Raw genomic sequence first — 27,966 nt, forward strand, 5'->3', positions numbered from 1 at the left:
CTAGTCACCATAGTTGCATCACAACAGTGACTGAAGGACACCATCGAAGTACCCGAGCACTTTGTTCAAGGTGCCAAAAGGATCACAAGAAATGTATAATGCAGATCGGAGGTGTCTTGAAATTGTTCCATTGATATCACATCTGTGATTGCACTTAGTCAAGAAGCATCCACAGTGTTTTTTGCAGCGTGACTCATAGCAACTTTGTCCCAGGGTGGAGGCTTGATGGACTGGGACTGAGACAATCAGAAGAAGGAAAGTGACTGGAAACAGATACATCTTCTTTTGGGGATGAGGAAACACTGAAGAGGGTTCCTGTTTGTAACAGCATTAATCAAGCATTAGCACTTTTTGGTTGGTTCCAAAGGACAAAAGTATTTCAGGAATAAACTCTGCATGGTGAACAGCTGGCTGCAACCGCTGACACTAAGGATGTAGAAGGAACAAAACCCAGTAGCGTCTGAAGGCCTCCCCCAATACCAAGGAAGGCTGTGAAGAGCCCTTACAGCACAAAGCTCAGGAACTTTTTATTGGTACCATTTCATCTTTTTCTCCCCCTTTCCTCACCAGACTGAAGGCTCTTTTCCCTTTCTTCTGCTATTGTTAGACTGAACTTTGGCAGAGGAAATACCTGGAATTAGATGTGAGCTCTCAGTGGCTGTGGAGACGTCTTCATTGATGTGGTGCAAGGCCTGCACTAGAGGGGACTGAGGAGTCTTTGCCAATGAAAGTGATGACAAGAGGGGCTGGTGATGCAAAATGGGCCCAGATGGTGCCAACTGAGTCACAGATTTTGACTGAGTCACTAGTTGGCATGGAAGTCTCTCTCAGGGGATGATGCTGAGGGCAATACCAAAGCCAAACATAGGGTTTGAATCTTCACCCTTTTAGTCAATGAAGGCTTTGCTGCCAAAGCCACTGCCCTAAACCTGTATTTGTTAGCCTAAATACTCAAAGCAGTGTTCAGCCTTACAAACCTCATTGATAAGTCCACAGACCTAATTGCTCTATTTTGCCATACTGAGTGCAAACACCCATTATAGTGGTGGGTATGAGCTCAGCCTAAGCACATCAGCCACCAAATAAAGGCTCCAGAGAGATGGAGTATCTTCTACTGCCCCTCGTGGTTTCATTGCCAATGATCAATGCTGCATTGCAATGTCTCTGCAAAGACAAATAAATGAAATCTAACTGTTGCAGAAAAAAATCTTTGGAGGATCTATGGATTTTCTCAGGCTCTACACTGTGGAAGAGGACCTTCAGGCCTCCCCCACTGACTTCAGTGTGTCAGTCAAGAGTCAGTGCTTCTCAAGCCAAAATGAACACGTAGAAGTTCTGTGAGCTCAATACCATGAAATGCAAATCTTCCAGACAAGTTCAGCAAGGTAGTTGTCTTCAAAAGGAACATACAACTGCGTATGAAAAGCAACTATGCTGTGTTAAGGTAACTTCAGATTTTGGAAATAAATTTCTTGCTCGGGCTTGTGCAAGTACAATCTGTGCAGCAAAAAGTCTTCATTTGAAATAGAAACATCTCTGCACGTCAGAATAACATTAAAGCACAGTCTTAAATCTGTCAACTAAAATTTACAAGGCTTTTCTTGTTTCATTTTGTATGGGTATTATGCTGGTCACAGAACAAGTGATAAAAGGGTACTATCAGATTAAAAATAATGTATTTTTCTAAAAATTGTCGTAGCTGTTATAACTAACACCTCGAGTTCTCAGAACTACGGTGTTAAAACAATCCAATTTGCATTATGCCTTTGATGATATTTCCTTAGTTATGTTCCTCTCCAATGGAACGGTATTAAAAGACTGGTATTTTTCCTTTCGATATTTTCAATCAGTAGTATTTAAAGTATTTCCTCATCTGAGCTTTGTTCACTGGTAACTGACTGAAGTCAAGCTGAGCTATAAGGATTTTTTAAAAAACAACCTCACTGGAGTTTAAAAAAAAAACAAAACCAAACTGGAAAGGAAGCATTTCTTTGCAGCTTCATTATGTGTATTTAAAGCTCCAGTAGAGCTGATAATGTTATTTAAAAACTTCTCTCTACTAAGGAAGTTACAAATATAGCCTGAATTGCTATAATGGAAGGGACTCCAGAATAGCTCATACTTTCCTTCTTAGCCTGAACTTTAGTGTTGACAACACAGGGTGTTCTGACCATCTAGAGGTTTTCTCCCATGATTTCGTGAATTACCCTAAAAACCTGTAACATGGGATACAGACAACAGAATTTCAGCTTTAACCTTCATCTTCTGTGTGTTCATACTTCTAACTCATTCACAGGGAACACATCTGAAGTTGACCAAAAGCAAGTTGGAGTAATTGTAGCTATGTGGTACTCAACTGATGCATGTTATTCAAGCATGCCCCTCTTCAAACTACAACATAAGGAAGCCTTTAGCTGAGGACCTTAGGATTTTATAAACTTACATCCACCCAACAAAAGTTGCCCTGCCATTTGCAATGAAGTGGCATTACTCCCATTTTCATATATATAGAAAGGGGTGCAGAAAAGTTCAGTTACCCACCCAATGTGTGCAACAGCACTGCCAGGAACCTGGTACCCACCTCCCTCCTCATAACCCACAGACTCAGCTGCACCTCCACAGCAGTGCTTACAGAAAGCTGCACTCATAGCATTAAGAATACAGAATAACCTACCTACCTTCAAAGAAGTCCTACAGAATTAAAGTCTACCTAAGAGTATTTATGTTCCGTTCCATGCCTGAGGGGCTTTTCCCTCTCCAAATACATATGAGCTTTCTACGACACCCAATCCCCACTCCTAAGAGTCTGCAGTTAAAATAACCTGTGCAATACTACAATATACTGTTCATAACCAACAACTAATGGGTCTCCCAAAGTTGGCTGCTTTGGTCTTTAGCACTACCTTTCTTTAACCTAGATGGAGAATACCAGTTCAATGGTAAGACGCTGTTGAGACCATTACTGAGATTGCATTTGGATAACTGTAATGTGAACCAAATACTAAGAAAAAAAAAAAATTAATTACAAACTCCAAAGCCCGTAATGGCAACAGCACAAGGGTTCAACAGCCAGCAGGCTGATCAATACCTAGACAGATATTCATTAATATGATCATAAAAAGCTTGTTTAAGAAATTGCCTACCTGTAAGGAGAATATGGGTCAAAGCACGTCTTGGTGACTTCTGTTATCTCTGGGTTACAGCATTCCCCACCATCAAAGTTGTACCTCTCATAATTACAATCCATGTCACACACACCATTCTGCTTCTTCTTGTTGAAGAGCGTGTGGCGTACATGTCGGCAGTCTCCGCCATCGTACCCAGTCAAGGTGTGGTTGCACTCAGGATCACAGTTCTCGTCCCCAATCTTGCTGATATCACAGTTGGCCAAGATGAGTCGGTGGCGAAGGGAAGAGTTCTTTACCTCCAGCACCTCCAGCTCCCAGGTGATGTTGTAGCGGCTGAAAGCCTCATTTAAATGCTGATGCTGGAACTCAATCTGCTGCCGGCTGACGGTGGGGTTCTGGTGCTTGTCATCATAGAGATTTACCACACGGTAGCGAACGATTTTGTTGCGGCGGAAGCTGGGGAGCTTGTTGTAGCTGGCGATTACGTCCGTGTTGTCACAGACTGTCTGTCCACAGAGAGGAGGGTCTAGGCTGGTATCCAGCAAATAGCCATGATGATAGCTGAACTTGCTCTGAGGACTGCTGCCATCCTTCATGGGAGACCAGGTGTTTTTCACATTCAGTAAACTGTCTTGAAGAACTAGCTGAGGTAGAGGCGTGTCTTGTCTGTGAATTGCCTGGCCCATGTCCAACAAGATCTCCTTCTGAGACCGGGCTGTTCTCCAGAGGCTGAAGTGCTCTACGTAACCCCGATAGTTCTGGTTCAGGGCATTTCCTCCAACCATGAGCACCTTGCACTTCAAGGTCAGAAGACTGAAGATGCTGCCCACTTGCTCTCCACTTGTGGCCACCTGGGCACCATTCACATAGAGTTTCATCAGGTGCCCATCATACGTGGCAGCCAGATGCACCCACTGGTTGGGGAGGTAGCTGCGATGTGCTGCAATGGTGGTTACTTTGCGAGCACGGTCCGTCTTCAGAGAGAAGAAATAGCGGGGGTCTCTATTCCCCTGGTCACTGACGGTGTTAATCCCCAGGACCCATCCTCGGTCACGGGACGTGTAAGAACATTTGTCATATAGTCCTATGTGCCCCCAAAAAAGAAATATGAATAAATAAGGATGACAGAATAAAGAAATTAGTCTTTAAATTGTATAAATATATCTCTTTCTATGTATATACACACACTCACCTACGTATGTTAGAAAGTTAGTGTACAAGACAGACATTAAATCATCTAGTGCATGATTGTGGGAGGTCACGTTAAGACTTGCTATTAAAGGTCAAGATTTGCCAGTGGCATGTACAAATGGGATTCCCCTTTCCTGACCAAAGACCAAAACTCTTTTGCAAAGGCCTATCAGCAAAATGTTGTACTGTGCCTTTGGTTCTTACCTGCACTCAAGTCATACATCATTGGTTGAAAATAAGAACAGTCTTGAAAAGCAGTCCTTGTTGATCTCACTCATACCTCATACCCCTGAACCCTGTATCTAATAAGGTCCAGAGGAGAAATAAGTATAAAATTTAAGTACCGCACAGTTTGAGAAACACTGAGCAGCTGCAATAATCTCAATAGGTTCAAGCACCCAAATCCTACAGAGAGTGAACAGGATGTGTTCAGGCTACCTTCAAATTCATACCCAACAAAAACCAGTAAGGAAATGGCATACACTGGTATGCTGGATGTGCTGAGCAGAGTATACACCACAGCAGCAAAAGGCAAGAAACATGTACGGATGGACACACGCATTCAGAAAGATTCCTGCCCCCTCACACACACACTTACTAACAATTTGGTGCACCACAGGGAATATACGCTAATAATTTCTCTCATAGACAAAGTGTGGATCCACACCTAAAGCTCTCTCAACCAGTCTTCAGACAGCTCCAGACGGTGGGAAGAGCCCACTCCTTCTCAGTTTGGGACACGGGGTTTGGCAAGTTAAATACGTACATTTTCATCTTTCAGTTCTCAAAGGCCAGGGGCTGCAGGGACACCCCTCAACTGAAAAAATAATCGTTAGAGCCTTCAGCACCAAATGGCCTTTCTACTATCAGCACATAGGAAACAATCTTTCCCCAAGCCTCCACTTCCAAAAGCCTAAACAAAAATCATAAATCTCTGACAGTTCAGTCCTCATGAAAAGACTAAATATCCCCTTACCTCACCCCTGCACCCTAACCCTCCCAGCACTACAACCAAATAACATCTTCTGCTTCTAAGTTGCTCAACAGCCATCTGTTAACAATCACTCATTAACAGTGCGGTCTTGTCTAGTATCAACAGAGCAAAGGTTACAGGAGCATTCACTGTATTTTTCCTCCCCTCTCCCAGCACCCACCTTTCCCCCTCTCCTCACACCCTTCCCCTCTCCTCCTCCTCCCCCTGTAAAAAAAGTCTTCTAATGGGAAAGTTAAAAAAATTTAAACAGGCCTTTTTTCTGCACACTGGTATTTTGCTAGGGACTCTGAGCTCCCCCTTTTCCTGTTTCCTTTGGAAGAGAGATCCCAGGGTTCGGAAGGTAATGTGTTTATTCATCTGTAGGGCGCACTCAGTTCAAAACCTTTTTGAGACCAGCTTCTAGTTTATACTGCTACTTCTGATCACAAGAAAGGAGAGGAGAAGAACCAGGGAAGGAAAAAACAAATATGCTAAAAAAAAGTACATTTGCTGGGATGGGTATCTACCTGAGAAATTCATGATATGAAAGCCAAAGCTACCAATGACCCTCTGGCATCTGTTTTTTAAGTGTTTTTTTTATTTTTCTATCTGGAATAAATACTTTTACAAAGCATTCATTTTCAGATGTACGAGAGCCCATAAACATCTGCATTTTTATGAATCTCAAATGAAGGTATTGTCCAATGATAGTGGGTGGATAATACTGCAATGAATGAGAAGACAGCTGGCAAGACAAGTCCCTCTTCCAAACAAGTCATAAAAAAATAAGTTATAAAAATCTCAACTTATTGTAATAAGACTATTAGAGCTGGTCAGACATTTTGCAAGAGAGTTTTGCCTGCCAAGAAATGCCAACATGGTGAGAGCAGAAAAAGCGATGCAGAAATAGGCTGGTCCCAACAAATCTCACTGAGAAGCTGCAGGTCTTCAACACGGCCAGGGGAACCCCAGAGACTCCCTCGGCTGTTTTGACTGCAAGCACAGAAGGTCAACCCATCCCAGTCATGCTCCCCAACATCTCCTGCCACGCTTGCCACCCAGCAACCAAATTCTCCAGGCCTGCGGACCACAGGGCAGCTGCACACACAATAGCTGCTCCACCTGTTTCTTAAGGCATCCAAGATCTCTGCTGTTGGACAGACGGCTGGAAGTCCTGGAACAGGCTTCTGGGTTCTCCAGCTCTGGGGAAGTCCACCACACAGTCTTTAAGGGTCAAGGTTTTTGGCTTTTTGTTTTGACCGGGGCTGGAAATATTCCCCCAAAGAACGAATAAATTATTGTGGAATGGAAATTCAGTTTCCTAGCCAGCATTAAAGAACATCTTCCTCTCTCTCTGAAGTGCTGCGTGATACTAGTGATTGACCTCAGCTGAACAGATGGAGCTGCTGGAGGAATACTACAGAATAGTAGCAATCCTCCCTTGCCTTTGAGCATTTAAACCCTGATGTGATGCAACGTGTCTTGAGTTTGGCTCAAACAGCTGCCATCAATTCAAGATTTACAGGGAGCCAAAGGAGGGCAGAAAAAGAAAAAAAACAGCGACAATAGGGACACCACTGAACATGCCAGTATGAAAGCTGCTAAACTAAAACAGTCTACTATTCCGGTTCCTTACATTTTCTAGTTTAGGGCAAAGGTCATTACTGAATCCATATGCCACGTACAGTATTCTTTTCTCAAACTTTTACTACTACAGACATCCAACTCTTGATGAAAAGATGGACTGAACACAATCCCTTCTGCAGCAAGACTTGTTTTATTCTTAACAGAAAGGAAAAAGAGTAAGAAAAGGGATAAGAAACCCACACTCCCCATAACTTGCAAAGTCGTACCAGTTCTTTATGACCTCCTTTTGCTTGTATGCTGTACCTACTTTCCCAATCCTTCACTTACTTTTGGCTTTAGACTAAGAATCCTCCGGCTAAGGGAGTGTCACTTTTCCGTTTTGTCCCCAGCACAATGAAACTAATTTCAGCTGGGACTTTGGATGTCATAATAAAAGAATTTATTACTTCTTCTATGACAACTAATAAGGGCAAAGTCATTGGAAGAGGGACATGTGAAATAATTGCCAGAACTTCTGAAAACTGAATAATTTGATGTTTTCACAATTTATTTCAATTTAGTAAAAGGTTCCATAGCCATGAGTTATTTCTCAGACATAATTAAGAACATTTTAAACAAGAGGCCTCTTTTACCCCAAACAAGGCTGGTTTTGAGCAAAATCACCCCTTACAATGGTTGACACTCTGAATTTCAAAATTCAGCTGTGACCACAACCAACATTTACATGAAAAACATACAGAGTTTAGATTCTCATTTACACTGAGAATTCTTTACAATAATGTGGTAAAGGACATTTTTAGCTACTTAATATCCCTTTACAAACCAAGAGTGGTGTAAAGAGGCCTCATGGTAAATGAGACTCAAGCCAATGACTGCAAAACCACAATTTGGCGAATATGCCTGGAGTTTCTGAGCCAAGAAATGGTGCGAAATAAAACTGATGTTTGTTTTCCCCACAGCAATTAGATTAAAAAAATATGTACAAGTTTCATACAGCAGCAAACAGTTTTCCTCACTTCTGCTTGCCCTGAGTTGCTAGAAAGGGATGGAGCTACAGCTGAGAAGAATACTGACAGCCCTTCTAACTCCTTAGTCTGAGTGATTTTTCCTCTGTAAAGCTTCTGTTCCTGAAACCCAAGGGATTAAAAAGGAATTTTATCTTTTATTAAAAAAAAGAAGAGGTACTAGTTCAGCTTTCCAGTAAGAGGCATTGGTAACCTTCCTTCCCCACAAAGGAGTGAGTCACTTTTCAGACAACTCCAGAGAAGTGCATGAACAGAGTAAGATGCCATGTTCCTGCATGCTTGGCCAGAGACAGACTTTGATGGCCCACAAGGCTCCTTCCAGTCCCATGGCACTTGTCCCTTATAGGAAAAGTAAATTCCTAGGCATCAAAAGAGTGGGGAAAGCTAGAAAATTAAACTCCAAAGGCCGAAAGCCAAAAGCCAAACATGGAAAATCAGAAATACAATCTCTCCCATTTTTTTACAAATTAAATCTCAGTTCTCTGGCTACTGACCCACAAGCGCTCCAGTATACAGCTGTCCATCTGACCTCTTCCAGGAGGCCCTAACAAAGGCCAGTGTCTGACTTGCATCCCAGTTTGTTTTCAGGACTTCGCTGGGGACTTAAATAGAGCCACATCCTTGCGTGGGCCCTGTGCAGTGGACAGGATTTGGCAGCACGAGCACAGCGTGTAGCATCAGCTGCTGAACTTCTGGAAGAAAGTCCTGGGTGAGGACACAAGGCATTGCTGTAACCAAGCTCGCGGTGCTGAGATTGGAGCAGATGTTTATCGGCAGCAGCCACAGAGAAACGGGAACTCGCAGCTAGAGGCTGTGGCTGCTAGAGTCGTAAGTAGCACTCTGTGGGCAGAGTTTGAAAGAAGAGAGGCTGAAGTAGCCCATGCAAGCTGCTGTAATCCACTTTAATATTATCAATAACAGCCTCCAGGCCTCCCTCCCTCACTTCAGTGCTGTTTCTTGCGTCTTGCTAACAGCAATCTTCCCGGTAATCAGCCCAGCCATAGAATTACCTAGGAATTTAATTCTTTATGCAGAAAAGTTTCCCCACTTTGCTGAGCAACGGGAAGCAGAAAAAAGAAAAAAAAAAAAAAAAAAAAAAAGACTTGTTATGCCTTCCTTTCCAGGAGCTGAGGGGCTGGGGGAAGGGGAATAAGAAGGAGGTCAGTTTGACTTTGAACACATCAGGTGTGCTGTGGAGCCCGTCACAGCCGTGCAAGGCAGAACGGAAAACAGTGCCCTGCACTTCTGAAAGTTGGCCGTGCCTGTTTTGCTGGGAGACTCCAACCAGAGGTGACAGGACTCAGTTATGAAAGGGGAATTTAGGTCAACAATCAAAGCTGCAGTCAGGGGGCCCAAGAATAGGGAGCTAAAGGTTGGGGCTGTTTTTTTCTTTAGCATGCTTTAATCGTTTAGTATCAAAGCACAGAGGAACGCTTGAAAGAGCAAATATTCTACAGGAACCTATAGAAAGCTTTTATCTGTCCAGAGGAAAATAATTAAAACCGACAGATTTGGGTTAAGTATCCCCATGTTCCATGCAATTGGATAAGTCAGCGAAGATCCACTGGAGCAGTTCTTGAGTTCTGCACTGGATATTTCATGGTATGATGTTGAACCCAATATAGTTTTACAAAGGGGAGAAATAATCTCTCCTTTCCTTCACCGTGCTTCCCCCAGCCCCCACTTCCTTCCACAATAGTTAAATAATTCAAAGTCCAGAGTACTTAAGGCAACATCTCTGTCTATACCATTTCCAACACAGCTAAGAGGCCTCCTGAGGTCACCCCCTGAGACGAGGAGTGGCTCAAGCAAACCACCTGAGACTTGCTCAGGTGGCAACATACTACTTAAGCGAACAAAAAGAGGATGTTTGCTGCTGCTATCAATCTAGCTGAATTCGCACCAGATATTATCATTTACAAGCTATGCAGTAGGATTCAGATCTGAGACAGGACAGAGTTCTTTTTGTTTTGACATGAAAGACAAGATCTTCATCATGTAGAAATACAGAGTCTAATACAGCTATGCCTATTTAACATTGAGAATATGGCCCAAGGCTCTTTTCAGTATCAAAATCTTTATATCATTGCCATTTAGCATTAAATTAAGCATATATTCTGTACTGCTTCTCAAATTCCCAGTCATTAATACACTCAATGAGATACCCTGAAGCCTGAAAACAGAGAGGTGAGAATGGCTAAAACAGCAAAACATGAATTTGTAGTGGCTGGGTAGTTATGAACATTACATAAATCCTTCACTTCTGATAACAAAATCATGTAGGCTGCAACAGAGCAGCCACTGGCATGGACAATCATATTAGTGACACTTCACTGAGCCTATTGTGAGAATATACCCGCTAACAGTATATAAGAGGTTACTGCAAATAGATCTGGTAGGCTGGGGTTAGTGAGAAATTATTAGATTGTGAGGATTTTGAGGTGTAAGTGAACACACAACACTGCATAACCAGATGGCACAGAGGAGCGAGCTTCAGTCCTTGCAGTACTTTAACAGGGTCATCCTTGGACTGGGTATTGCTTTTGCAAGGGCTCCTTTGTATACAGTATCAGCATAAACAAGTGTTAGTGGGAAGGTTGGCTTCTTATCTAGATCTCCCTAAGCATTTCACAATAAAGCTGCAGAACCAGTGGAGACTGGTATTTGGTTAACAAACTGTGGCTGTTTATGATCTAATAACTAGGTTTAGGGGGGCTTTTAGATAGATAGCAAAAAGCACATCCTTCGTGAGGGTCAAACTTCAGTCCCTGCTATAAAGTCTGGGACGATGGGAACATTCCAGAGAACAAGGGTAAGGATTTTCTAATATCTACATAACCATTTATTTCTTCTGCCTTGTTCTCAGAAACAACTGAATATTTTTGGTTGAAGCTTGGAAAATCAGTATGTGACCATATTATTAGAGATGATCATAACATATGCAGACATAGGAACAGTATTAAGATAGTATAGGCAGGCTTTGTTTGGATACTACTAAACTTAAAGTCATAAACTCTGCAGCCATCAGCATATTCCTTCAGAGAATCACTGGCGTATGTCATAAATATGGGAAGCTTTGCATCAGGCTTGATTCAGACAAGAATTCAGGCTGGTGGCTGCCAGTTTTAGACACTCCGGTGTGGCCCACTGATAATAAAGCAGAGTTCGGTGTTTATGAAAACCCAGATATCCTTCAAATATAGGGAATGGAAAGCCCTCAATAAGTTTGTTGGTTTGGCTCAAAGGGACCTTAACACATCTCTCAACTTCCAAGCTTATCTATGCTCACCGATCAGCAGAACCAGGTTACGAATTAACCATCCTATTGTAGCTGAGGCAGTGTATTCACCTTCAGAGAAATCCAGCATTAACACCATTCTCACTTTAAAAGCAGGTGTTGCAAAACACACAGATACATATCAAGAGGCATGCAGAAAATCATTCATCTTTCACAGAAGCATGCGCAACGCACAAAACTGGACGCACACGCAAACCTACAGAAAAGGACATAAATACAATGGCATACCAGCAGAAGGGTCACTCTACACACACAGACGAACATACCCAGCAACACACTTGGTGGAATACGCATTACTTCTGCTTCCATGTCTCCTCCTCCTCCCTGCACTATTAGCCAAACACTGATTAGCTATCAAAGCTCTACAGAGAAATTTACTCTTGTGCATGCTAACACAGTGTGGCTTTCCTCCCTTCTGTAAGAGTTAATGCTTGAGAGCAAACACAGAGAGTATCTTCTATGGAAGGAACAGACACATAAGTACCATAACTTCCAGGCAATCTAAATGATAAAGTGGTATTTCTGGGCTCCTTTTAGAAAACAGCAGAGAGAATTGATCATAAACTGGGTCAAGATAGGTCAGCATACCTCAGAGCAGATCAGATGGCCAGAGCATCCCAGGAGGAAACGTTCTCCTGGAAGGATTATTAGGGGCACATCTGTGCCATCAGATGACCGTGCACAATACCCATCAGCTCACTGGGAGTTCAATATGGCATTTCCTTTCAAAATGTGCTTTGTGCCTGACAAGCACTGCAAGTCAATCAGATGCAGCAGCGGCCAAGCCCGTAGTCGTGCTGGAAAAACGCCCGACATGCTGCCCTACAGAACCCCCTCAATGGCCAGAAACGTGGAGCAGTGAGAAGTGGAGGTCTGCGCATGAAATTGCTTGTGGTGCTGATCAAAATACACAACCAGGATTGAAGGGGGGGACAACAACACAGCTTGTTTTGCTTTTTAGAATTCCCTCGTCTCTGACCTTTACAGCAGCTTTAGGGCAGCACTGGAACCAGCTGAGCAGTTACTACTCCCAGCTGCAGAGAGAAGAGCTTTTACACCATTGCACAATGCATGTGTGTTTGTGGGGGGGAGGTTAGGGCTAGAGAACAAAGAAGGAAATCTAGTGGCACCTAAATCAAACATTATGATCAATGAGGGAGTGGGAAGAGGACCTGGGGAGCAGGGACAACCTTACAACCTTTCCAGGATCAGACAGATGGCCAACATCCACATAATTACAAAACCAAAACAAAAACAAAAAATTCCATGAATGCAAACTAGGGCACCCTGCAAGGAGACTGTAAAAATCACATCATGATAGCTTAGACTTGTTTTGTAATTGAGGGGCATTTCCACATGAAACAGTTCTAGTTATTTAATTGGATTTTGAGAACATTCTTGGGCAGATACTTTGTGAGTGCGAAACTGAGTAGTTCCAGTGCATTTACACCTATTTATACCATGCAAATTCTGCCTCTGTAAGAATTAAATATCTTATTGTAAAAATATCTTAGATCTTATCCAGACTCAAATATCTCATTGCATCTGGCTTTCCCATATGACTGCATCTTTCCTGTACTAATAGAAACAACCAAGGAATTTACCAACCTTGAAAGAAATGTCTCCGATGCAATACACAGAACAGCATGCAATAACAGCAGGCAGAATGGAGCTGATTGTGCCTGTTTTCTGCTGTCGCTTTTGAAAGGGATCCGGGCCTTCTCTAATCATGACTATTTCATGCCTCAAATTCCCCGCTCCATACTTGCATACAACTTCCAAACCCATACACAAACCACAGAGATATTTCTGCTTTCTAGGAAACATCCTGCTGAAAAAACCTGCTTCTCTAACATGATATAACTATTATAGCATGCATTCCAGATAGGTTAGTATGTGGTGACTACAGCCTAAGTATATAATTTTAGAGCTCTATTTTTCTGCTCAGTTTGAATCCAATTTCATTTGTTTTGGTATGATTTTCCTCCTGGAAATACCTGAGCCTGTATTTCTGCTCTACAAATATCAGTGATCACTAGATCTGTGAGCACAAATGAACAGGCATCTAAAAGAAAATTCTCACACAGATACTCACGGTGTCTTAGAAGTGTATAGAAACAAATTCACACCTATTAAACCAAAGGCTGTAGCTGAAAATTCAGCCTTTAGTTCTTAAAGGACAAGATAGGACAGCGATGGGCAAACCTCCAAAAGGTCATAATTCTACTTTGCTTTCCATAAGCGTTGCCAAAGTCAAATGCTTCTCAAAAGTAATTGACCTTCTCAAGTCCGCAGAACTGGGAGAAAAATGTAAAAGAAACAAGCTACCTTGGAAGATTTTTGGCAATTCTTGTGTTTAGCTGAGCAGCAGGAAATATCGTATGTCCAGCCTTTCTTATGTTATTTCAGCCCTTCCACTTCTGGTTAAATTTGGAACCAAAGAAATGAAGACTAACAAAATAGCATGTACGTGTACTACCTTCTCTGTGCATAGGCCTACACGTACATGCGCACATGGGTTTGAGGGAGCAGACAGGGGCATTTTGAACACTTGGCTTAAATTTGAATTTTGAGGAACGGTCTCCAGCTGGGGATGGCTCAAATGAAATGAAATCCTGTCTCAGAACACTAATTACTTTTGATAGGTCTTTGGTCTGTATTTTCTGTTTGCAACACAAAGTCACAGGAATAGGTCATTTCAGCATACAGCCTACACAGCCTTCTGGACTGCTGTTCTGCCCTGAGACTGTGAGACAGACCACCCAGCAAGGAGATGACAAGTAAAAGTCACCCCAAGCTTATTCTCTGCTTTCTCATTCACTTCTTTTTATTTTCAACGGATGTCTGCTGTGTTAGCTTCACAGTCCCGACATTGTCAGTGCTCCAGCTTCCAGAGGGAAACCTTGATTTTGCTCCCCAAAGTTTGTGAAGTTTCTGGAGGTAAATTCTTGGCTTCATTGAAGTCAACAGTAAAACTCTTACTACATTCAATAAGAAAAGATTTCAGTCTTGTTTTTCAGCTTGTCTTCAGACTAGCACACCGGACTGTTTTGAAGGCAAAAAGTCAAGTTATTGCTCAGCACACCATTCTGTTTAAAGGTGACAAAATCTAAGCAAGATTAACAACATATGAAACTGAGCCTGACAATTCAACTATAGTGATGCCCAGGAGACCCTACAAAAAACTAGAAATATTATGGTGATTAGAAATATTCTACCAGTGTCAAGAAGAATCCATAGAAATACTAGAAAATTAAAGGATTTGACATTAGCATCCTAGTGCTTTACTGTTGGCTTCAATTATTTTTGCAGTAACAGCTGAAAACCCCAGAATAATCTGACGTTAGAGGCACTCAGACACAACATGGGTGAGGACTGAATTAACTCCTCTTTAAAGAACTTGTAATTTGGAAAAACACTGGGTTTTAATTTGAAAGTTATGGTGACACATATTCCACCATTCTACTCAGAAAGGTTTTTCAATGATTGACTACTCTCAGGACTAAAATACTGCATTTTCTGTCTGTTCTGAAGTTGCTTAGTCTCCACGTGCATCCATTAGGATTTACTTATATCATCTATTATTAGACTTCCAACCTCGAATTATCAGATTAATATTCCTCATATACTTAAAGATCATGATGATCAAGTCAACTCTTAATCTTCTTGAGTCAAATACTTCAAGACTTGTTAAAAATCATATAATTATTGTCATTGTTAATTTTTTTTCTCTAAATCCCCTTTCATCCAACATCCTTCTTAAACTGTGGACAGCAGAACTGGACAAAGTACTTCAGCAGAAGCTACTCCAGTGTCAATACAAGGATAACACAACCTCCCCAATCCTATTCATGCTTCCTTGTTTACACAGCCAATGATGACTCTAAACCTTTGGCCACAGCATTACATTGGCAGCTCACATTTACATGCTTTATCTATTCCAAGAGGCAGTTACTCCTGCACATTTAGCTTCCAGGTGAAAGACCCTTCCCCCACCATCCATCCTTTATGTATGACCCGCCACCCGTCTTTCTATATGTATGACTTCACATTTGGCTTTATTCTAATGCATACTGTTTGCATGTTCTCAATTTTTGAAAACACCCAAATGAGAGTCCTGTTTTGGTCATTGTTTACCACTCCCTGAACTCTGCAACATCTGCAAATTTTATCAGCACTGATTTTATGTTTTCTTGCAGGTTGTTGACAGAAAATATTAACTAGTAAAGAGCCAAGATTGCATTGTGCTGAATAGGAGGGAATGTGGCCAGAGTCACACTGTTCAGGCAACAAGCTCTGTTTTTCAGTAGGGAAAAATAAATACCTGTGATACTCATGAATACGAGCTTACACAAGTCAAGAGAAAAAAGATGGGACAAATAGATAGGTAGAAGATTGGCAAGATATGCCTCTGTCTTTTTGTCTCTTTGGCATTCCACAACGTCAGTCTTCTCTTTATAGCAGCACAGCGCTGCAGGGACCTAGCATGACCCTGGCCAATGGGACTTCTTGGCTGAGCATTTCTTCTGTTTGGTACAATGGAGCGGCATTTGCCACTTACAGCATTATACATGATCAGAGTGCTGCACTGATGATATTATCTCATCCTTACAAATGGCATCTGTCTGAGGGCTGCTGAGAACCATTATCCCACCTTCACAGATGGAAAGGACAGAGCTGAAGGCACCTCAGAGCAATTGCAAAGTAGCAACTAAAACTCCAGGGCAACCGGTGCACCTCCAACCACTATGCCACAAAATAAGCAGCTTGAATTAGCAGAAGAGGGAGCCTGTTTCCCTCTCGCACGCAGCAGTTTCATCACTGCTGAAACAAACACCCTTTCTTTCTCCCAAAGCATCTAATTTATCGCTGAAGGAAATCTCTGTTCTCTTCCCAAAACCACCAGCCAAAAAGAAACCTCTACCCTTTGCAACTGCCTCTGTTTCCTCCTCTGCCAACTAGTCTCTTGTCTCTCCTTTCCTTACAGAACATCTTGTTGCAATGCCCTTCTATAGTAATTTTCACAGAAAAACGTTTGCCTCGTCAAGCTTGCCCCGTCACCAGTGTTTGACAAGTGTCAGAGAAACCCCATAAATGCCAGGCTGTGAGTTCGTCAGTGCAAAGGACACCATATGTTGAACACATTGACAGTTCTCAATAAATAACATCCCTGCTGAACAGCTGTTTGGATTGCTTGGGTTTGAAGAATGTTGGCCACATTGCCTACTTGCGTGTATCCTCCTCAATGATGCACAGAAGATCCTGTGCATGGGGAGCGGAAATACATCACTTCCAGAAGATACCAAAGTATTTAAAAAAAAAAAATTATCTGAACACAAGTTTAGATCCCGACTCAAGGTTTATGGCCAATTTCAGACATACAGATGTGCAATAAGTGTTGGTTTCTTGATATAAGTGCAAGAAACGTTCATCCTGAGGGCGGAGGGGGAGAGAGATGGGTGATGGTGGGAAGAGCTATCCTAATCTCATTTCCTTCTTCCCTCTCTCTCACGAAATACATAGCTCCCATTTCATTATAATACCTTCTTAAGTATCAGAGCACAGAAACTGTTCACTGGAACAGTTTGCCCTTCACAGTGTGAGACAAAACACGTGGTCGGGGCAGAAAGGCCCTTGCTTCTCTGCCTCTGCCATCAGCGCTTGAGGCAGAGGGAAGAGTTTGGTCCCAGTGCTCAGCCTCCTACTGCTGTAAGGTGTCTTCCTCCATGAGTGCAAGTGCTCCTGGCCCACCTTTGCTGCCAAATCCCAACCCTGCAGAAACCTTTGGAGATGAAACACAGACCCCTCACAGCATCATTTTGCTTCTGTGAGCTGCAGCTGCTGTTGCTTCCCTCTCTGGGCTGTTCCATGGAGCCTGCAGGTGTTTGGAAACGGCCATTTCCCAGTAAAACTGGTGGTATGCTGATGTTTAAAATAAAATAAAATAAACCGCTAGTATTACAGTGTATAGCTCAAGACCACCCCTGTTTGAGCAGTGCCTCTGGTGAGACATAGAATGTAAACAGTCTGTTTGATTAAACCATCTCTAGCAAGAGGACTTTGGGGAATTCCAGTCTTTCCCAGCGCAAAGAGAAGATACTCTGCTCTTCGTTAATTCAGAGCTCTTCAAAGGGCAAGAATGATCGCTCAGCTTCCCTCCTAGGAGAAACTGTTGATAGTTATCCTGGAAGTCTTGGAGGAAGCTCACCGGTATAAATCAGGTCCATTTCCACCACCACCCCGCTCCCCTTCTTTACTTAATCTGTTCATAGGCAAAGGGATTGTGCAACAACTGATAAACTTTGTCCATGATGCAATACGAAATGTTCATTTCTGATTGTCTTCCCTCTGTTGGGGTGGGAGGTGGAGAAACCACACTGGAATAGTCTTACAGATAAGGCTATTAATTACATGACAGAAAATATTTGTACAATAAGAGAAACTGCTCTTTCAACAAAAAGTTAACAGATAAGACTATTTTAAACCATCCCATTTTAAGGTATGGAGATTCTGCCAGCACTTGAGACCTTTTGTAATACATCTAAAAACTTCAAGGCTCTTAGAACTAAAAGTGGGACCACAACTTTCACATCTATTACATCTGTAAAAACTCTCTTATTCCCAATTTCCAAAACACTCCTTATGGAAGAGGGGGAGCCTGGGATGGTGAAATGAGCACTGCATTGATACCACACCTCTGCACAGCTGAGGAAGCACAGCCCTGACCAGTGCTGCCTCCCTCACTCCCAGAGCTTTTCTTTACCTAATGATCTTCCCATGCATTTTGAGTAGCCAGAAAGGCTTTTTAGAGGATCCCAGTGTCTCCTAGAAGGAAACAAACACATAATTCCCTCACCTCCTATCTGAGACCACCAAGGTGCCGTACTAAAGGCACAACCCAGGAGCAGTCACAAGAAAATGAACTTTTTCTTGGGTTCCCCCTGTGCTGTAAAGGGTTTTGGGGGACCTCTGGAGCAAGTTAAAGCATTTTGTGTTTTCCAGCTGACAGCACCATTACCATGCTTATCCATCCCTTGCTCCAGAGCTCATGGTGACTACACAGTCCCGTGCTATCTACTTGCTTGGGTCCTGCTCACTCCTATCTCCTTAAGCTGGTCGTTCTGTGAGAGCGATGCGCAACACCAGATGTATCAGCCTCATGCTCAGACTATAGTAGGACAATTATCCTTTGGGCTATTTTAGTCCTTTTACAGCCTTGGCGCAACTCAAGAGCAACAGTTTTACCAGGGAGTCAGAATATAGATTTCAGTGTTTAAAAATAAAAAAAAGACAAAAATCAGTGGATTTATCAAGAAGTTCATTGAAGCTAGCCTTCCTGCTCGGGGTTCCCGAATACTGTCCATGCTGATTTTAAAGCAAATTGAGACTACAATTTTACTCCCTCTTTTTTCATATTTTCCGTGACGAAGGGAAAAGAAGAGAAAGACGCATAGTTAGACAGGCAAACATCTCATCAAAGAAACTCCTACAAGCAGATGCAGAGTAGGAAACATCCAGCAACCCTGCTGGCTCCAACCCACAGCCTGGACCTGAGTGCATGGTTGATTTTCATTAACTAACTTTTCTTCCTGTGAACTTCCTCTGAGGGTGTTTGTTTATAAACAGAGGAGGGGATATTATTGCTGGAGATGGGACAATATGGGAGGGGGTGAAGAATTTTAGGGCCACAAGACTGGAGAGTAGAGTTCAGAAGTGTTTGTTGCCGGAAACACAAAGGACTCACTGTAAAACTGGTATATGGCCTAACTTCACAGTCTGGAGGGATTATGATAGGTATATGCAGAAAATGCTCCAAAAAGTAAAAACAACCCCACATTGTACAAATGTTTCCCACTGCATCACCATAACCATTACACACCCAAATTAAACCACTGACAGCAGTGATGGTGGTTGGAGGTTGTTCTCCATGACATCCGCTTCTCAGCTTGTTCATTTTCCCCATTGCATGCGCTCTGTCTCTGCCCCACATTCTACACGTTCATCAGTCTGGAGCAGCCCCCTTGATTTCCTCTCCAAAGAAGTTACTCTAGGTTTACATTGGTGTGTTCAACAGCATAATCTGGCTTGTACTGCTCACCCTTCCCTCTGCCAAGTACATGTTTCAAAATCATGTGCGTAATGCATTTAGTTAACATTTGCTTTTTCTCCCAGTACTCCTTTTCTCCCTGAACATCTCCATTCATGAGCTACAGCACAGGAGGCTTCCAATTCTTGTCTAGTTTACGTTGAAAATAATTCCCATTAAATTATCACTGGTGAAAGGTGCTGGTTTGACCTCAGAGAGGCTGCACTGTTTATCCACAAGACAGATGCAATGTAAGACAGTAGTAATGCAAGCTCCAGATTTCAACCTTAGCACCTCAGACTTTACAAGCACAGATGCTGCGGAATTCAGAACAAAATCACGTGGACTGTATGATGTACAGCCTCCGTCTTGATGCTCCCAACAGAAACACCAGTTGTTTAGCCATGATGGCACGCACTAGATCACGATCCCTCCCCAAAACAGTCTGGGGCACTAACATGCTGTGTGTAAAGCCCCTTCTGCAACCCCTCTCACCTGGTCCGTATTTAACTATGGGCTAAATGAATTGCTTCTGCCCTTAATTAATAACCTGAGATATCCAGAGGCAGATTTTCAGCATTTCCTAGGAATATAAGCAGTTACAACTTACATATTTTACAAGCTTTTTCAGCAAGTCAATATATCAATCAATGTGCAGATATATCAAAAATATCAAAGTATTCCAATTTAAATAAGAGTACTCAGAACTAAGGGGCTTCGGTGATATTTGCTTTTTCTCTCCTATTATGGGCTGCATACACTGTTCCATTTGAGAAATACAATAATTCATGCTGATTCAAACATCACCAGCATGTCTGGTGGAGAGATATTCATTCCAGACCATCTGATTTTCTGCCATCTCCAAAGAGTTCATGTCACAAATGCCAACTGCCTTCTTCACCCATCCCCCGTGTTGCCAGTACTTTCAACAGTGCAACACCAGGTAAAGGACTTCATCACCACCCCAGTACAGCAATTACCTAGTGAAGAACCATCAGCAGCTACAAGGAAACATCCTACAGGAATTAGGGTGTGTTGACTTCACATGGAGAACAACCCAGGCTGAGGAATAACCATCATCGCCCCTAAAAAAAAAAAAAGTTTAACAAAAGGCCAAGCCTGCTGGGCTCTGTTTCTAGCTGTCACCAACACACTACCACGTCTTGGACAAATCAGAGTATCCCTCCGTTCCTCAGTTTCCCTGATTTTAAGGGCAATGTTCTCTCATGCCTGGGAAACTTATCACCACCATCAGCAGGATGTTTTGAGGCAATTATCAGGACTACAAAACCACAATCTTACTGCAATGATAAAGGAAAACAACAGTACTAGGATACACTAGTACAGGAGAAAAAAAACCCTACATTCAGAACTAAGTAACACTGGCAGCACTGAAGGCCTTTCCTTTCCATTTCTTTCCCTGTCTTAAATAAAACAAACAAAATAATGGTGATAAGATCTCTTTCCTCAATCCAATGGATATCTTTGTGAATACGCTTCCAACACTAACAGCAGAGACCAGGCAAGGAAGAAAAGGAAGAAAAGGAAAGGAGCCTGCAGCTGATGCTTGGTGTGGGGAACAGGGCTGCTCTTCTCCCAATTCCGTGCTGACAGAAGACTCCCAGGAATCGGATGAGGGAGAGAAAGATGGGTCTGAGGAGAGAAATCCACATGGGAAAGTGATTTAAAGAAAATAAAGAGACAATAAATTAGATAAGGAAAAGGAGGAAAAACACAGCAGAGGGGAGGAAGGAGAAGAGATAAAAGAGCCCCAAGCATCACTCAAAAGAAAGACTCAAGGAAAGCCTACCAGACCCCAGGAGCTGATCAGCAAAGAACAGAGTGGTTTTCTTCTGAAACACACCAATTCTTTTGCTTTCATAAGCTGGTATCATATCTCTCAGATGCTGCTTCACCAGGCCAATTCCAGACGCTTCTCAGTTTCACTTCACCCTCACTCCCTCTTTGTGAGAACAACCACCCGCTCCTTGTTTGTGTACCACTAGGATGGATATTAAACAGAACAGTATCAATAATTCCCAGAAAATATGCATGAGCATATGCCTGACTAAGCACACACACCCACAGCCTGCTTACCCTCTGTTCCCACAGCACTTCCAACGTGAATTGGCTGAAGCCACCAACCTGGCACCCACCCTTGGTCTGCAAGGACGGGATACCACCCTCCTGCGGCAAAAGAAGATGAGAACCACAGAGAGCGCAGGGTAACCCATGGCACGCGCTTGCTAGGGAGGAGGAAACCAGCAACTGTGCGGAGAAGGAAGAAGGGAAAGTAGGGGGAATCAAGGACACCAGATAGTAGAGAAAGAACCGAGACTATGACGGTGATAAGAGAGGGTGGAGAGATTGGACAGGAAAGTTACACACTTACATCACCCAGCAAAACAGAAAACTGGACAGCATGTTTTGAATAAGTGCTCTTTTTAACACTGAAAAAAACAAACACACACAACCCCCCTCAAAAAAAAAAAAACCTAAAAAAAAAAAAAAGAGAGAAAGGTTGAAAGAGACAGAGGCCAAAGTGGGATTTGGAGTATAGCAAAAACAACGAAAATAAACATGTCCCCTTCCCCTGGCCAATTTCTCTGACGTTAGGGCTTCGCAATCTTTCTTCTTCTGTATCCAAAGCAAGAAAGGACAGCAAAATCAAGGATGTTAAAGCAAGAACCATGGAAAAGTCCACGCTGTAGAGGAGGGATGCAGAGGACTCTCTGAAATCAGAGGCTAAGCCAGTCAGCCAAGGTCAATGGTATTTTTTCCATGATCTTGAACAGGTTTAGGATCAAATCCATGCTGCCTGCATAAATCTAACATCATGAATCCAGCCCCATTCTCACCAAGGGATAATCTGACTTGTATTTATATGTGTTCACAGTTTTAACTATGATACATACTGAACCTTCACTCAGTGCTGGCAACTTCATGGATGTTAACAGTCCACAACTAAGCAAACTGTTCTGATTGCTATGAGCAAGGACAGCAGAAAGCAAAATTCTAGGATAAGATATTCACTCTTGTTCTCTTTTTAACTTGCTTTTTTGAGTTCTGCTCTGCTCATGTTCAGAGTAAAGAGTACTTTGACTTCATGGATGGCTTTGGGGAGAGTAAACTTTGTAATAGGCACTAACATCAAATCAAAGCAGTTTACAAGATCTGCCACTTGTGTCAGAATATGTGGGGAAATAAACAAGCTGCTCTTCCTTGATCATTGGAGTTTAAATGCTCTATTGATCTGGGAAAAAAATCAAAGGAGCTTTGGAAATTGTGTGTGTATGTGCATGCATGCTCACACCAGAGAAAATGAAGAGAAATGTAGGGACAAGCAGAAATTAGCAGAAGAGCAATCAAGCATTTCTTCTCCACAGAAAGCTGAAATAAAACTAAGAATCATATCCAGATGTCAGCTACTCCAAGGTAGGAAAATGCCCATAGAGCAATTTAAGTATAAGGTCAGAAGAAAGGCACACTTTCATTTTTAGAAGTCTCATTTTGGGGAAAATAAACAAACAAAAAGGACAGCACAGTCAGTTGTTCTATGCCCAGAACAATGCATGAAGCAAATGGCCAGAACCTAGGAAATAGAAAAGTCCAATATATTTTGCATATTTGAAATAGAAAGAGTAATATATACTGATCATGTAAAAACAGTTTTAGATGAAAATTTTGGTAATATTGAGAGAGGAGGTTAAATGAAGAAAAAGATGATATTAGGCTAGCTGATATAGTTGAGAGAAAAATGTAGAGGGTTTTGATCAAACAAGACTTTTCCTGATGCGTTTTCAGAATAATCTGGAATACAAGATTTGAAGAAGTAAAAATGTACTAAACTGAACGCGTTCATTCTTACTATGATGGGATGTAGGAACTGCCACACAGACTAAGACCAGAGAAGGGTGGGAAATGTTTGATAAAATATTTTCCTCAGGAAAAAGGGAAATTAATCAAAACAGATTATCTGTGGGAAAGGATCAGTTCTAGCAAATATTCTAACTTAAAATTTCAATACAAGTTCCATAAACATCAAAACACCTGATTCTTTTTTAACTTTCTGAAAATAAGAAAGCTGATATCTTTTACCAGCGAATGTTTTTCTTTCTCATACTTAACACTTTTCTAAACCAATGCTTTGGATTTTAGGTACTTAAGATGTTGTCAATCTGTCCTTCTCTCTTCCTGTCTTACATTATAAGTGGTGACTCTTGGTCTTACCTAAAGATCTTTGGTTTATAGTAGAGCACTGGGAAATTTTCTGTGGCCTGTGCTATATCAGAGCCTACAAAGTGGATATTCTGTGAATGTTTGGACTAATTATCTGCTGTTATATCCCTGACACTGCAGGGGACTGAATTTGGCAACCCAGGTGGTCCCTTCTCTGCTTCTGCTCCTATAATTTCTATCAGAGAAAAGAAAAGAGGAGCTGAAAAAACAGCAGCTAAAATTGGAAGCAAAACTATTATACGGGAACATTTCAGCTGACCCCAGTCATGGAAGGGTTTATTTTTGTTTTTTCAATATGTCTTTTTGAAAAAAGCCACTATATTTTTGGCTCATTTTTCTGGCTCAGGCCAGCATGAGCAATGAAAATCCAAGGTGAAAGCGCTCATGGTCTTGAGAACACCTAAAACCCGTTGGTCCTTCAGTATTTTTCTGTTAAAGCTGCTCAGGCAGGCATTGTGGCTGCACCCCTCTTGCGACAGACCCGAGGAGCTTGGCACCTATGTCCTGACGGAGCCAGATCCGGGCTCCAAAGAAGGCATTTCTCCACCAAAAATCCCTGCTCCACCCAGCCAGCATGTCCCTGCTGCGTTTAACCGGGGTCGGGCCCCAGTGACCAGGGAGGTGCCTGCTGGCGGTTCGGCTTTTTGCTGTTTGACGCACCCAGCCAAGGATCTCTCCCGCCCTTGGCAAAAGCTAACGAACACACGAAGCTCGTGGAGCAGCATCAGCAAACTCCTGGGCCTGCTTTGAAAGCAGAGACCTGTCCCTTTCTTCATGACAAAGGCGAGTGGCACCTACCTTTGTGGGAGTGTCTGGGTTAGGGTCCCCAGAGAGCCAGGCCACCCCTCCCAGCCGCTCAGCGAGACCTCGGGGATTTGGGATTTAAGCGCGTCCCTCACTATGCCACGTGCAGCTGGGGCTGATGGTGGGCACCTCCGCCTCCGCTCGGCCGCAGCCACGGCCTTGGGATCCCTTTGGCCATCTGCACACTCCCCTGGTGCTGTGTGGGGAGGCGACAGGGGGGCCCGGAGAGCAGCTTCAACCTGATGCAATAACTTTCAGGCATCTGAATCACTGACCAGTTCTGTTTTTCCGTGATGGCTTAGCGTGCGAAGGCTCTCCAAGGGCTTCTCCTCGCCCTCACCACCGAGGCCTGCCCGCTGCAGCTCTGCTCTTCTCCAGACATCTCCACGAATCCCCGAGGAGAGCTCCGCTCCCGCTCTCTCTCCAAATACCATCCCCTCAGCTTGCTTTCTGCCTTGCGCGAGTTTTTCTAACTGAAACAGGCTGGCTTGAAATAAATCAGGCCAAAATGAAGCTTGGAGAGGCGAGCTTAGTCTGGGACCCATCTCTGTGCCTACAGGAGACAGCCATACACCATTTAGGAATCTAAATTTACCATCCTTCACACACACACACACAGAGTCAAATTTCTCTCTTTCTTTTATTACCATTTTATTAATTAGAGCAGCCTGCATGTAAGTGCTTTAACTAAAAAAAAAAAACCCAAACTAACCACAACTTTCTTCTAACTGCGCTGCTCTGACTCTAGTGTGTAGCTGGTCAAAAGAACGAGAGTGATTAAAATTGGAAATCTGAAGGAAAGAAAAATTCTTTTTCTTTTCCAGTTTCTGATTCTTGTATCAGCTTTTGCAGGCTGAAGGAAATGTGCCGTTCAAATGCAAATATTTAGCAAATGACAAGCTAGGCTGCATTCTTTCAGTGGCTTATTAGTCAAGCCTTATCCAGATCCATAGTCATGAAGTGGCTAATTATTTGAACCCATCTATAGGGAAGCCAAAACCACACAACTACCTGTAGCCTTCAGCAATGGTGTACTGGAGGCTTACCACCCTGAAGAAGCATCTCGGCAGGTGTTCAAGCTCCAGTCACTGGTCCAGCCGTTAATCCACTCTGCCCAGCGTGCCCATCACCCTGGGACCTGGCACATGCCAGCGCTAATTAAACGACAGAACTACAAGCTTTATGTTTGACTTATTATATAGTCCTTCATTCTAGTACTTCGTTACAGATCAAAACAAGAAAATTCATGCAATTAAAAGACAACAGGCTGTTGAGGATGAGAAAATGCTGCATTATCTATCTACCTATTATTTTAATGCCAGTGAAGCTCAGAGTAAACTCTCTGTTGAAAATGTCCTCAAGTTCCTGACACGCCCACTACAAGGATCAGCTCCGGGGACAGGACCCAGCTCACCAATTCTACCTGAAGTGTGTTAAATCACTTATCAGACTCCAAAACTTCAGAAGGGAACCAAATTAACCCCCAAAAGTAAGCGTATACTCTTAAACCCTGTGGAGGGAACAGACCTACACAGCATCAATTACACATCTTTATAATTGCCCAATTATTGGACCCCGACACAGATGTTTCTCAGTCTCTTACATGCAAGAGCTGTGGCTTTAAGTGAGCTCCACTGTGCTGATTTTGGCATTTCTTTCCGTTTGGATTCTGCTGCAGTTTTATGTTCATCAAGGACTGAAGTTGGGAAAACATAGGCACTCCCTTACATACGAAGCTTTATTAAGTTGGGATCGTGCTCTCTGTTGGCAGGCAGAGGAATAGAGAGACAGAGGAGAATGAAACCGGGAAAGGAAAAAAAACCAAAACAAAACACAAATAACTTTCACTCTTCAGAGCAGGCACGCCTTCTTACTCCACTCCCGCTGCCGATCATTCATCCCGCTCCTCTCAGCTCCCAGCCAGTAAAGAGTCAACATCTCATTCCTGTGAAAACATGAGCTATCCCGCTCCTGAGCCATATACCAGAACACACACTGACAGGGACTCAGGAGGATCCTGTTTCTTAGGAAGGAGTTGCATTTCCACAGTAGAACTGAAATATCTTTGATTACAACAGAAGCAAGGTCAACAGTGCTTTGAAGCGTCTTATTTTGCATGGCATGTGTATTACCTAACTTGACTACAGTCTGGACCTTAACTCCTTCCTTCACGACTAGAGATGCATTCAAAGACTCTACAGGGGCAAGTGCACAAACTTGCATGATTAATACCATGTGCACATGTGTGTGTTTATAAGAGGGATGTACTGTGCTGTGTGGTAGGTACGCACATCCAAGGAGTGTTTGTCCAAGAACTATGCGGCCCAGGGAGGGAGGCAAGTACGCACGAGCTAAGAGCTGCCTCCGCTGGAGAGGCGCACCGCGGGAGCCGCACAAACGAAGCACAGCCCAGCTCCGAAAACGCTTCTGAGCTTTTGCGTAACACAGATCAATGGGTCAGACTTCTAGTTTCCCAACAGCTTTCCCTGACAAATGCCAGAACAGATATCATTGAAGTCAAACAGGGCAGCAATAACATCACTGCCAACCAGCGTGAAAATTGGCAGAGCCTGGCACCAAGGATGGCCTATCATCAGAGACAGGGCATGGCCTGGCACAATGACGAACCCACTTAACAGTGCTGTAAAATTAGCCATTTATGAAAACAAATTGAATACTGCAGCAGAGGGTGACGTAAGGAGAGTTGGCTCCAGACAGAAACTCCTGTAGCCTGGATTAGCAGAAGAGCTCCGTTATATCAGGGCTCAGGCATAGAAGCTGATAACAACTTTGGTCCTACATGAGATTTTTAACAGACACTACAGGCATCCCCTGTAGGCTCACATGGGACTCCTATACGACCCACAGTGACTACTGCCAGCAAGGAGGGATGGAAGGGGAGCAGACAACATGGGGGGGGGGGGGGGGGGGCAGAAAGTAGATGAAGATACAAGGAGGACTCTGAAAAAGAGGTGTCTTCAAGTCACTCCCTTCCTCTCCCTCAGATCTGTACAATCACACAGTTTCCTACTTTGCAACTGGGATGGAAGTTGGGGAGAAACTCACTTCTGGCACTGTCAGCAAATTCAACCCTGGCCCTGGCCCCCCCCAGACACCCAGAAGGGCTCTTGATTTCAGTGGGGTCCTACAGATGCAACTTCAACAGCAGAACAGGGCTCCTGAGTCTGTCACATCCCAAAACAGTGAAAATGAGAAAGCCAAGAGTTTTGGCAGTCAGAACCCTTGATTTCCTCATTGAGGGAAGTGTAATCTCTCCCTAAGCTTGCTGCAGGTCTGGGAGGCTGTGGTGTGCGGAGGATACTCTGAGTGAGTTCCTCTTGGACCTCTTCCAGGTGTTTACACACAGAGCCAAACCTGGCTCCTCTTCAAGAGTCCGTGCGAGGGGGGGAGGGGGAGCTTAAAAATAAAATAAAAATCACAAAGTCCTCCTGAGCTGAGCTGCAAGCTCTATGGTGCTAAACTGGGGCATTTATTTCCATTTTTCACAGTGGAATGTTATTTCCATGCATAAAATGGGTCAAGTGTTTTATACAGGCAACAACCCAACCTCCCCCATCCAATTAAAGTATTTTACTACAAATGATCTTTGTGTGTGTTTGTCTAGGTTCCCTATT

The 27,966-nt window shown here is 43.1% G+C and overlaps 1 protein-coding gene across 1 annotated transcript in view; it reads right to left on the minus strand.

Moving 5' to 3' along the window:
* PAPPA (pappalysin 1) overlaps positions 1–27,966 on the minus strand; it is a 183,458-nt gene that overhangs the window by 152,858 nt on the left and 2,634 nt on the right. The window contains exon 2 of the mRNA XM_052815534.1: positions 3,144–4,212. Within this exon, the coding sequence (XP_052671494.1) occupies positions 3,144–4,212 (1,069 nt within the window). The remainder of the gene's footprint in view (positions 1–3,143; positions 4,213–27,966) is intronic.

Source organism: Harpia harpyja, chromosome 19 (genome assembly GCF_026419915.1).
Source record: "Harpia harpyja isolate bHarHar1 chromosome 19, bHarHar1 primary haplotype, whole genome shotgun sequence".
Taxonomy (NCBI): domain Eukaryota; kingdom Metazoa; phylum Chordata; class Aves; order Accipitriformes; family Accipitridae; genus Harpia; species Harpia harpyja.